The 13,175-nt window shown below is 37.5% G+C and overlaps 1 protein-coding gene and 1 long non-coding RNA gene across 9 annotated transcripts in view; one reads left to right on the forward strand and one right to left on the reverse strand.

The window, feature by feature from the left end:
• Positions 1-3,079: 3,079 nt before the first annotated feature.
• LOC107588444 (uncharacterized) lies at positions 3,080-4,502 on the reverse strand. Its single transcript, XR_001609579.1, has 3 exons — positions 4,317-4,502; positions 4,117-4,180; positions 3,080-3,280 (listed from the first exon to the last, which is right to left on the reverse strand). It is a non-coding gene; the product is annotated as an uncharacterized lncRNA (long non-coding RNA).
• A 685-nt stretch (positions 4,503-5,187) lies between these two features.
• The window catches only part of LOC107588436 (NACHT, LRR and PYD domains-containing protein 12-like), a 107,467-nt gene continuing 99,479 nt past the window's right edge, over positions 5,188-13,175 (forward strand). For all 8 annotated transcript variants that reach the window (XM_016276521.1, XM_016276522.1, XM_016276526.1 and 5 more), the window contains exons 1-2: positions 5,188-5,241; positions 5,375-5,435. In XM_016276521.1, coding sequence (XP_016132007.1) covers positions 5,192-5,241; positions 5,375-5,435 — 111 coding nt within the window. In that variant the 5' untranslated portion in view covers positions 5,188-5,191. The remainder of the gene's footprint in view (positions 5,242-5,374; positions 5,436-13,175) is intronic.

Consider the following 13,175-nt stretch of genomic DNA (forward strand, 5'->3'; position numbering starts at 1 on the left):
CTGTCTCACAGTGAGCACACACTCTCTGCTCTCTGGGTAACCAGCTCTTTCTGTGTCTGCCGGTCTCGACGGCTAGACTGTGCTCACTGAGCCTGTACTTGCTCAGGATCCGTCTCTGCTTTGTGTCTCTGACACTCTGGAGATAATCTTCCAATTCATAATTTGATTTTAGGGTTCGATAGAATTGTAATTTACTTTGTGTTTTAGTTTCTTGATCCCAATGTTCCAGATATGTATTTTTAGATTGTTTGATAATTTGATTTATTTTGATGTTTGGATGAGAAGCAGTGCTGGTTTGAGACTGGATAGTGTTAGTAGAGTTAGTCAGGTTAGTAAGTCTCAGAACTAGCTGACTGAGTGGACTCTTTTCGGGGTTCAGTTCTTGGGTTTGTAGCGCTTTAAAATGTAGCGATTCTGTGGGACTTCATTTAAGATGCATCCAGAATTTGAGAGATCTTTTATGCATATTAATAATCAATGGGAATCGGCCTAATTCTGCCCTACATGCGTTATTGGTTGTTTTTCTTTGTAGTTTTAGAATCATTTTGCAGAATTCTGTGTGTAGGGCTTCTGTTGGATGTCTGTCCCAGCTAGTGTAGTTCTGATCACTGAGTGGACCCCAAACCTCACTTCCATACAGCGCTATGGGCTGAATCACACTATCAAAGATTTTACACCAAATTGGAAGCGGTATTTCAATATTTTGGAATTTTTTCTTGATTGCGTATAGAGCTCTTCGAGCTTTATCTTTGAGAGCATTCACTGCCCCGATGCAGTCTCTCTCTCCTGTGCTCTTCTCTCCTCTGTCTCTGGAGTTGATGTCCTCTCTGAGTAGCTCCACCAGCTTCCACTCCCTCCCTCACCTGTCCCAGGACACTTGCAATCCTAAGGCAGAGCAAATAAACCATGCCTGTTAACAACAACAGCACAATGAATTTCAGCAAAAGTCTGTCTATTAACTTGCTTACTTTTATTTTTTTAAGTCTTTTCCCAGCAGGCTCATTTTCTCCAGAATAGTACTAAAACAAGAGAAAATGGAAACACTTATGAAAAATATAAAGACAGGTTTGCAATCGATACAAAATGCATACAAAATACTGAAGTGCTAAAGTTTGATTAACACATTTGTAGACATATCTTGCATGACAGCACTACAAAAACACAACAAAGGGAAAGACTATTGCCTTATATAGTGGTTGTCTTATTGTTTGTGGGCTTTGTGTTAAAAAAAACCTGGCTTTTAACACTTTCGCTAGGTATTTGAGTAAATGAAAACACAATACTTACATTTCAATGTGAATTCCCCCACAGAACTGTCATCCTCCATGTTCTTTGAATATAAACAATGTCGTCATCTGCGATTCTGGGATAGAGTAGGGTGCGAAGTGTCCATCAGAATGAAGTGTGTATACTAGTGTTGTGGAACACACAACACTAGTATACATTATTTAACACACATACTTATTTACATTTCAAATTTGCACATATCATACCTGTACATACAAAATTGTCTATATTATATATTGTGTTTTTGCTTTTTTGTACATTGTCTATTTCTATATAATTCTTTTTATTATCTGTGTCCTGTCTTGTCACTGTCATTCTGTTGCACTGTGGAGCTTCTGTCACTAAAACAAATTCCTCGTATGTGTAAGCATACCTGGCAATAATAAAGCTCATTCTTATTCTGATTTTCCTGGGAAATGGAGGGTGCATTTGAAGTCGCTTTCGAAATATACGCCAGCCTTCGTTGCGCAGCGGTGACGCAATCGGCCTTGGAATGCGGTCTTCGGAGGGTGCATCCTGAATTGGGACAGCTTATGTCATGACGCTGTGACGCAATCGCACTTCAAATGCACACTCCGGAGTCCACGCACTTCGGTTTGGGACACAGCTAGAGAGTCATAAGTTTGATATGTTATAGATATGCTGCCTTTATACAGTGGGTACGGAAAGTATTCAGACCCCCTTAAATTTTTCACTCTTTGTTATATTGCAGCCATTTACTAAAATCATTTAAGTTAATTTTTTTTCCTCATTAATGTACACACAGCACCCCATATTGACAGAAAAACACAGAATTGTTGACATTTTTGCAGATTTATTAAAAAAGAAAAACTGAAATAACACATGGTCCTAAGTATTCAGCCAGCTCTAGGAAGGGTTCTGGTCGTCCCAGACGTCTTCCATTTAAGGATTATGGAGGCCACTGTTCTCTTAGGAACCTTAAGTGCAGCAGCATTTTTTTTGTAACCTTGGCCAGATCTGTGCCTTGCCACAATTCTGTCTCTGAGCTCTTCAGGCAGTTCCTTTGACCTCATGATTCTCATTTGCTCTGACATGCACTGTGAGCTGTAAGGTCTTATATAGACAGGTGTGTGGCTTTCCTAATCAAGTCCAATCAGTATAATCAAACACAGCTGGACTCAAATGAAGGTGTAGAACCATCTCAAGGATGATCAGAAGAAATGGACAGCACCTGAGTTAAATATATGAGTGTCACAGCAAAGGCTCTGAATACTTAGGACCATGTGATATTTCAGTTTTTCTTTTTTAATAAATCTGCAAAAATGTCAACAATTCTGTGTTTTTCTGTCAATATGGGGTGCTGTGTGTACATTAATGAGGAAAAAAATTTACTTAAATGATTTTAGCAAATGGCTGCAATATAACAAAGAGTGAAAAATTTAAGGGGGTCTGAATACTTTCCGTACCCACTGTATATTCAGTTTAACAGCTGTCATAGTGTCTGTGCCGACAGCATCGTGGGTGAGTCCCAGCTGAAAGGTTTTACTTAAGCTCCTCCTTGTCAGGTGACGCATGAAAGTGAAACTATTATAGAAGGATCCATTTTGTCATATGAGGAAGTAAACAACATTGAGAGAGAAGAACACAGTGAGTATCACTATTTCAGTGTAATTTTGGATAGTCAGAATCAGTCCAGACTGGTTTAAAGTGAAGTACAACTATAAGCTGAATCAGATATGTTTACAGTTTTGTTTAGTTTTTTTCAATTGCTAACAAGCATTGTTCAATCCTGAAGCCACATTTTCAAAACTCTTCACACATTCAGCGAAACAGAAGTCGATGCGGACTGGGGGGAGGGGGCAAGAGTGGCAGAGAGAGGGAGGACTAGGACTCTCGCAGTACAGTACATCCATCCAACCTACTCTTTCATACACTTTCCAAAGGACTCGTCCTATGTAGGGTCATGGGGAGGCTGGAGGCTGGAGGCTTTCCTGGGTCATAGGCAGGAAAAACCCCTGGACAGATGGAGAGTCTATCACAGGGATGACACACACACACACACAATTACAGTCTCCAGTTCACTTTTAATTTATTTTTTATTTTCACAAGTAAATTTGGTAAATTATGTTTTGTTGTTGTTGTTTTTATTGCTTTTTTTGTTTGTTTTATTGCTTCAGTAATCCAAGCTTTGTTTCCCCTATATCTTTTGGTATATAAATATATAGGGAGAAAATGTTGTTTTTCTCATTCATTCCTTGTGCTGTAATACAGTCAGTAAAATAAAAAAAATTTATTCTCACTGTATAATGAAATACTTGTGTATAATAAATAATAATTCAAACTTCAACGATAGAGTAAAAGTTCATAATTTATGCAATGCTCCATATTGTTTGTGGTTTTAAGGTCAGTGAGTTATGAATGAAATGTCTGTTTTCTGAATGGGAATTGTGGCCGGTGTTATGGTGGAACAAGCTTACTCTGAGACATACATTAAGTGTTTTGTTGGTCTGAGTGAGTTTTGGAAGTGAGGTTAACTGTTTGGCCAAGATTCATGTTGGTAATGCAGACTGTGTGAAAAGTTTAGAAAATGTGGCTTCAGTATTGAACAATGCTTGTTAGCAAAAAAAAACACTGTAAACAACATAAAGAGATAAAAACACAAAGTCTGTAAATTGACAGATTCCACCTTTATTTTCATTTAACACAGTGCTTGTCTGAAGTTATGCTCTTTGTGAAAATTATGATTCTGTGTAAATAATTTCAGGATAAAATAGTTTTTTTATGTGTGCAGGCCATTACTTTGGACTAAGTGTTTTGAGTCAGAGGTGGATTTGAGAGAATTAATTGCTGAGATGATTCATAACTCACTCTGCGGACAAACATCTGCTTTTAAATGAAACCACAGCCTTCAGAATGAATCTCTCTGAAGAACCTGAAATAAACATAAAGACAGTCAAGCGGTGAGAAAACTTTAAATGTTTTACACATTTAATGTTCAGAAACAATAAATGCATATTACAACAGCATTACCATTTATAGTCTGGTTCAGTGGGTTGATTCAGATTTACCTGAACACATCGATGAGTCTGTGAGGAAAAATCTTTCAGATCTCTGCAGAGAAGACAACTCGTGTGTTGAGCCCAGGTGAGATATTATGAGCGTCATATATACTGCAAATGTGGTGTATTATAGACATTATTACCAGGTGTCCGCAGATGTGTAAAATCTAGGGATCCGAAATTTCAAGCCATGCCATATGTTTATTCCACCCATGAACTCAAGACAGTTGTTTTCACCAGAGAAGAATCCAAGTCATACCTTTCAAGTCACAAGCCCAACTAAAGCAAACACTGATCTCCATGATGGTGACATCATTTTAACCAATAAAACATCAACACCTGATCCTCTGTAATTCTCAATAACAGCAGGTGTTCATCACTAATGCACATCGTTTAATTAGTCACTTAATTATCTCATTAACTTTAACTCTTTGAGGACTTGGGATTTGACTTGAGACTTGCTTGTGACTTCAAAGGAATGACTTGGTTCCTCCTCTGGTGAAATCAGCTGGCTGAGTTCATGGGTGGAATAAACATATGGCAGGACTTTTACTTTCTGACCCCTGGACTTTAAACCTCTGCTGCTGGACGTTTCCATCAGTCTGTATCTATGTGTATATTTGTGTATTGTATTCTATACTGAATGAATGATAAGTGCACATGGGGCAGATTCCTTTTATTTACAGAAAGATAACGCTTTAATCTTTTCATTCAGTAATTCAGAATTACCTGACAAATAATTAAAGGGAGGTTGAAAGAGTAAAGGTGTTTCTGTCAGAGTAGTGTGATATTTTCAGAAACAGTTTGTATTGCTGTTGTGTTTCAGTCTGTATGAGAATGAATCTCCTGAACCCAGCTGTGTGTCCGTGAAGAGTGACGCGTCAATGTATCGTCCAATTCAATTCAGCTCGGGAGACTCATCTGCTGATCTGAGGTGTTGTTCAGCTTACATTATAATAAATATATATTATTTATTAATTTACTGATGTGTATTAAATGCAAAAATACATATTTACAAAAATATGCAATAGTTGTCAAAACAGTGTTTTGCAATATTTGATTGACAGTCAAAAACCTAAAGAATCAGAATCATCTACAGCAAAGAAGAATTTAAACTCCATTTTCAAGGTTGGTTTTGTGTGAGTATTTGTGTGTGTGTGTGTGTGTCCCAACATAACAGTCCTCTGCAAAGAAGTATTAAGAAATGAAGAAAAAAAATCTAAATCAAACAATTGTGCATCACACCTACTCTTACCCTCACATTTAATTTCCAAACCATCTTATACATATAAAGTAATATGTAGACCAATACAAAGCTGATCAATGGCCACTAAAATAGAAAAGCTGAATCCATATGTAACTTGACTGCTGCACAAAGCTGGTGAAATCAGCTGTCTGAGTTCATGGGTGGAATAAACATATGACAGGACTTTTACTTTATGACCCCTGGACCTCTGATCAAGAGTCACCACACTCAGACGTCTTCAGGAAAATTCAATTCAAGTTTATTTGTATAGTGCTTTTCACGATACAAATCATTGCAAAGCAATTTTACAACAAATTAAGTTTCTGCAATATTTAGTGTTAGCCTATCAGTGGTGACTGTCAGTTAATGCACATATGGCAGAAATGTACGGAAAAATCAATTAAAGACATAATCAAACAGACGATTAACACTATTAACAGCAATTATTATATGATGCAATCAAACTTTAGCAAAATTTGGTAGTTCGGTATGTTGTTTCAGGGTTGGCATAATCTGAGGTCCTCTGAGGGGTTGGCATCATCTCTTCTCAGGTGTTCTGGATCCAGATTGAACTTGTGTAAATCCTAGTTACCACGGGATGTTAATCACAGTCCAGAGTTTTGCGACCTTAGGGAGCGTGATGGATTGTAGCGTAGTAGAATACTAGTTAGGTACGCAGGAGCTAAACCATTAAGGGCCTTATAGGTAAGTAATAATATTTTGTAACTGATACAGAACTTAATAGGTAGCCAGTGCGGAGACTGTAAAATTGGGGTAATATGATCATATTTTCTTGACCAGGACTCTAGCCGCTGCATTTTGGACTATCTGTATCTATTGGACTATCTTGTTTATTGAAGATGCAGGACAACCACCTAGCAGTGCATTACAATAGTCCAGTCTAGAGGTCATGAATGCATGAGCTAGCTTTTCCGAATCAGAAACAGGTAACATGTTTTGTAACTTGGCAATGTTTCTAAGATCGAAGAATGCTGTTTTTGTAACATGGGAAATATGATTTTCAAAAGACAAGTTGCTATCTAATATAACACCTAGATTTTTGACTGTAGAGGAAGTAACAGAATCTCTTGGATTACAATTTGCAACTAGACGGATGTACTGTGTACTGTCTTCTGGTCCAATAAATAATATCTCGGTCTTATCCGAATTTAATAAGAGAAAATTATTGGTCATCCAATCTTTTACATTTTTAACACACCGTGTTAGCTTAGATAATTTTCATCTGGTCTTGTTGAGATATATAGTCGAGTATCATCAGCATAACAGTGGAAACTAATCCCATATTTTCTAATAATATTACCAAGGGGCAACATGTATATTGAAAATAGCAGAGGACCTAGGACAGATCCTTGTGGCACTCCATATTTTACTGGTGATAATTGAGATGACTCCCAATTTAAATGAACATAGTGGTAGCGATCGAACAGGTAGGATCTAAACCATCGTAAAGTCTGCCCTTGAATACCTGTATAGTTTTGTAATCGATCTATGAGTATGTCATGATCTATAGTATTGAATGCAGCACTATGATCATGTAAAACTAGCAATGAGATGCAGCCTTGGTCTGACGCAAGAAGCAAGTCATTTGTAATTTTAACAAGTGCGGTTTCTGTGCTATGGTGGGGCCTGAAACCTGACTGAAATTCTTCATAGAGATAATTTTTTTGCAGGAAGGAGCACAATTGCGCAGACAACTTTTTCTAAAATTTTAGACGTACTGTAAAAGGAAGATTTGAAATGGGTCTGTAACTTGCCAGTTCACAATGATCTAGTTGTGGTTTATTAATAAGAGGCTGAATAACTGTCAGCTTGAATGTTTTTGGGACGTGACCTAAAGACAACGACGACTTAATAATATTGAGAAGCAGTTCTTCTGCTACAGGTAAAAACTATTTTAGTAATTTAGTGGGTACAGGATCTAACAGGCATGTTGTTGGTTTAGATGCAGTGATAAGTTTATTTAGCTCTTCCTGTCCTATAGTTGTAAAGCACTGCAGTTTATCTTTTGGTGCGATGAATGAAGCTGAAGTATTATACGCTGTAGAATCTACATTTGTTATTGTATTTCTTATGTTATCTATTTTATCAGTGAAGAAATTCATAAAGTCATTACTATAAAACTGTGTGAATATTAGATAATATTAATATGGGAATATTTAGATCGGGTGGCGTCTGGTTATTTGTTAATCTAGCCACTGTGCTAAATAAAAACCTTGGATTGTTTTGGTTATTTTCTATGAGTTTGTGGAAATGCTCGGCCCTGGCAGCTTTTAGAGCCTGTCTATAGCTGGACATACTGTTTTTCCACGCAATTCTAAAAACTTCCAAGTTAGTTTTTCTCCATTTGCGCTCAAGACTACGAGTTTAGTAGAACTTAGTGGGAGCATATACAAGCTAAACAAGAGCGGTGCAAGAATTGAGCCTTGTAGGACTCTGCATGTCATGGACATCCACTTAGACTTATGCTCTCCTATACTCACATAATAACCTCTCCCTTCTAAGTATGACCTGATACTGATAATCAGCACAACATATGTTTTTTGAGCAGCAAATCAGCATATTAGAATGATTTCTGAAGGATCATGTGCCACAGAAGACTGGAGTAATGGCTGCTGGTAATTCAGCTTTGGCGTCACAGGAATAAATTGCATTTTAAAATATTAAAAAATATATTTATTTTAAATTGTAATACTATTTCACAATATTACTGTTTTTACTGCATTTTTTAAAAAAACAAGTGTTTTTGAGAAATGCTCAGATTTAAAGCATTGCTTACCTATTGCACCAAGAGTTTGTTAACTAGTGTCCAATTTGTGACTAATTTGTGACTAGTGACTAATTTGTCCAACATGGTAAGCTAACTACATTTGACCTCACCGTTGTGTGCATTGTGTGCTTGCTCTAAGAAACAGAGGTGATGCTGGACATGTGTGCATGTAAAAGTACTTGCAATTGGTTGCATTTTAATAGGGGCGGGGCAGATGTGGAATTGGTGTAACTGCACCACGAAAGTGATTTAAAGTGGAAGTGGCTCTGACAGATTGAAGGTCATATGGAGTGTCTCAATTTACTTTTGCATATCTGACAGTGTAACATTAAGCATTAGTATTTAGAATGAGTTAATCCTGTAACTTGTCTTCTGAGTAACATTGAGTATATCACTATATATTGTTGCAACACCGCCGCCACAATCAGTCTGACGGGGCTCCAAGCATCATAGAGACTAAATTACGTGATATTAGTTTGAACGTCTGCCGCTGCGCTGATAATGTACCAAGTACTTATGAGTAGCGATATTGAATATTTGATTGCCAACAGATTTACCAAGCTGTCATTCAAACAGTATATATACAAATTTAGGGAAAACAGCCTAAGCTGGATATAGGCTACAGCAGTCGCTTAATTAAATGGCGCAACAGGCAGCTCTCTTTTAACACAGACTTTTAAGAAAGGATAGATGTTTGCTTCAAGTGATAGGCCAGGTAAGTGAAATTGATCTGGCTGTATGTGTCGTTTACTTTTCTTTACGTTTTCTGACTAAAAGCAACCAAAAAGCCATTTTAAATTGGTTAAGCAAATAATAATAATAACAATCGGCACGGATCCCAGACCAATACAATTAGTGTGCCTCCTCTATTTTAAAACCCACGAGCCGCCACTGCTTATAACAGTAGCTTGGTGGAGTAGACTTATTTAGACCAATATAATCATTTGGTTTTAGCCAGGTTTCAGTCAAGTAGAGTACATCAAAACTATTATCTGTGATCATTTCATTTACAATAACTGCTTTGCGTGCATTGCATCGCGCCGTGTAAACATAAAACCATGTCTGCATTTGTGATCGGAGAAATGACAAACAACAAGCCCTACTCTACACTGCCCAAAAAACTCGCTTTAAATATATAAAATATAAAAACTCTTTAAATATAAAAAAACTTACTTACAGTCTTTGAGTCAGAACAGCCAGCATTGTAGTCTGCTGTCCCAGGATCAGGAAACGGTCCTCCATAAAATGGGCTGCACACATCTGAATATTTGGGTTGAAGTGTTCTGGAACAGTGTTGTAAATAAAACTTAACCACTGATTTCTAGTCGTGTATATTTTTGGAAGGTTTTGAGTGGCGGAAGCCTAGAGTGAGCAGAGGCCGGGGGCTAGTGTGAGGAACGGCCGGAGGGCTAGAGTGAGCAGAGACGGCGGGCTTGAGAACGGCACACCAGTCAGTATCTGCTGTGACCACCATTTGCCTCACGCAGTGCAACACATCTCCTTTGCATAGAGTTGATCAGGTTGTTAATTGTGGCTTGTGGAATGTTAGTCCACTCCTTTTCAATGGCTGTGCGAAGTTGCTGGATATTGGCAGGAACTGGAACACGCTGTTGTATACGCCGATCCAGAGCATCCCAAACATGCTCAATGGGTGACATGTTCGGTGAGTATGCTGGCCATGCAAGAACTGGGATGTTTTCAGCTTCCAGGAATTGTGTACAGATCCTTGCAACATGGGGCCGTGCATTATCATGCTGCAACATGAGGTGATGGTCGTGGATCAATGGCACAACAATGGGCCTCAGGATCTCATCACGGTATCTCTGTGCATTCAAAATGCCATCAATAAAATGCACCTGTGTTTGTTGTCCATAACATACGCCTGCCCATATCCTAACCCCACCGCCACCATGGGCCACTCGATCCACAACATTGACATCAGCAAACCGCTCACCCACACGACGCCATACAGCGTGTATGGCGTCGTGTGGGTGAGCGGTTTGCTGATGTCAATGTTGTGGATCGAGTGGCCCATGGGGTTATGGTATGGGCAGGCGTATGTTATGGACAACGAACACAGGTGCATTTTATTGATGGCATTTTGAATGCACAGAGTGCATTACATACTGTGACGAGATCCTGAGGCCCATTGTTGTGCCATTCATCCACGACCATCACCTCATGTTGCAGCATGATAATGCACGGCCCCATGTTGTAAGGATCTGTACACAATTCCTGGAAGCTGAAAACATCCCAGTTCTTGCATGGCCAGCATACTCACCGGCAGTGTTGGGGAAAGTTACTTTTAAAAGTAATGCATTACAATATTGCTATACTCCTACGGTCCATAACTACGTTACTTAGTTACTTTTTATGGAAAGTAATGCGTTACGTTACTTTTGCACTACATTTTAAATCTGGACAGGGCTTGCTTGTTTGTTTTTAAAATAAAAAAGTTCTATTTTTGGCAAGGCACACCTGTGCAATAATCATGCTGTCTAATCAGCATCTTGATATGCCACACCTGTGAGGTGGATGAATTATCTCGGCAAAGGAGACGTGCTCACTAACACAGATTTAAACAGATTTGTGAAAAATATTTGAGAGAAATAGGCCTTTTGTGTACATAGAAAAAGTCTTAGATCTTTGAGTTCAGCTCATGAAAAATGGGGGCAAAAACAAAAGTGTTGCATTTATAATTTTGTTCTAAGGCTATCTTCGGTCACAAAACCAGGAAAACGCCCGTCTTTGAACCTCTCTCACTGTATGACATAGGACCACCAATTAAGAGCCACGATCACAGAAATCGCCATGATTGCTTCACGATGGCTATCTTTCATCTGGGACAGCCAAAAATCATGCAGTGTATCCCGGGCTTTAAGTTTTGATACCATATGAATGTTGTTGCAGTTATATGAGATAACAATGTCAGAAAAACTTTATAAGTGACTTTTATAAATATGACTTTTAAAGAGGTTTGAACACTGGCACTCATAGACATGAAGAATCAGCATGTGAATCTCAGCAATGGTGACAAAATATTCTGATACTGTTTATGTGATTTTTGAATGTGACAAAAACAGGCAGTAAAAAGTCACAACAAAAAATAAAAGCAAATAGTAAAAATAAAAGAAAATACTAAAACAATGCAGCTGCATAATTTATTCATGACGCAATGCATGCTGGAAGCCATGGATGAGTTATGATTGGTGCACCCAGAATGCACTGGGTGACAAAATATTCTGATACTGTTTATGTGATTTTTGAATGTGACAAAAACAGGCAGTAAAAAGTCACAACAAAAAATAAAAGCAAATAGTAAAAATAAAAGAAAATACTAAAACAATGCAGCTGCATAATTTATTCATGACGCAATGCATGCTGGAAGCCATGGATGAGTTATGATTGGTGCACCCAGAATGCACTGCAGCATGAATCTGTCTGATGCTCGTCACCATTGTTGAGATTCATATGCTGATTCTTGATGTCTGCATGTCTGAATAGTACAGATGTTCTGAACTTGGTGTGCAAAGTGTTTTGTAAAGATCTTCATATTATTTTGTTAATATGCAGTTGTGATAAATAACAAGCTATATTATTCATTACCACTGATGACATCAGTGAACCTGACTACAACATGACAACTATGTCATTATCAAAAAAACAGCCAATGTAATCTAAACCCATTTTTTGCTTGGATATTCTTACTTTAACCAATATGTTTCATACTGAGCCCGGGAAGTCACCTGTAGGAGAAAAAAAACAATCCGTTTCCTCAGTTTATAAACCATACTCACAATTTCTTAAACTGTTCCCTCGGTTTAACAAATCGTGCCCACGGATAAATAAACCTTACTCACGAATGCGCTCAGATTTTGTAAACCGTACCTTCGGTTTTTGAATCCGTACCCACAAATTCATAATCCGTGCGCACGCTTTCGCAATCCGTTCCCTCGGGTTTGTAAACTCACGGATTTGTGGCCCCACCCCCACCGGCAGATTCAACCACGGATGCATAGTATGTTTATTAAACATTATTTTTCATAGTATGAGACCATGATCCGCACTCACAAAATAGTCTTCTTTTTAGCATTTATTTTATAAAAAGAAGAATAAAAAATTTCCTGAATTTTCTAAAAAATAAAAAATAAAACAGAGTTTCGAGAGAAGGTAAAAAGCAATACAAAACCAATAATGTACCGGTTATGTTGTCATTCCTTTGCTCTCTAACTGAATGCAATGTTATAATAGGCCTAGTTATTTAATAATAACTTTAACAGTGAAGCATGCATCTAACTCTGGGGGAAAATGCTTAGTATAATAAAATCACCTAAATAAGTCTGTGAATGTATGAATTAAATATGTTAAGAATGAATAGTACACAAACACAGCTACAAAACTGTAAGAGGTTATTTAAAAATAAAGCATTCATGAATTATTTTATGACAAACATTTTACTGTCTTAAGTGTACTAAATTATTTAGCCTATAAATTAAAATAATAATAATAGCTATTATTATTATTATTATACATTTAGGTTACATATGCATTTAGAAGAAGGTTTTATTCAAAACGACTTACAAAATATATAAAACAATATACAATATGATAGTGATGCACGATCATGATTTTTCATAGCCGATACCGATTTTTTACAAGCAAACTGGCCGATTCCGATTTCCAATTTATTTATTTATTTTATCAAGCAACAAACAAGAAAGAATAAAAGTACACACAAACAAGATGTTTATTTGGTATTTAACAGGCTAAACTGGGTTTTGGCTATTGAAAACAACAACTGTAACTATCTGAAATTAACAGCAGTAACTGCGCA

The sequence above is a fragment of the Sinocyclocheilus grahami genome, unplaced genomic scaffold (assembly GCF_001515645.1).
Source record: "Sinocyclocheilus grahami isolate Dianchi unplaced genomic scaffold, SAMN03320097.WGS_v1.1 scaffold103.1, whole genome shotgun sequence".
Taxonomy (NCBI): Eukaryota; Metazoa; Chordata; class Actinopteri; order Cypriniformes; family Cyprinidae; genus Sinocyclocheilus; species Sinocyclocheilus grahami.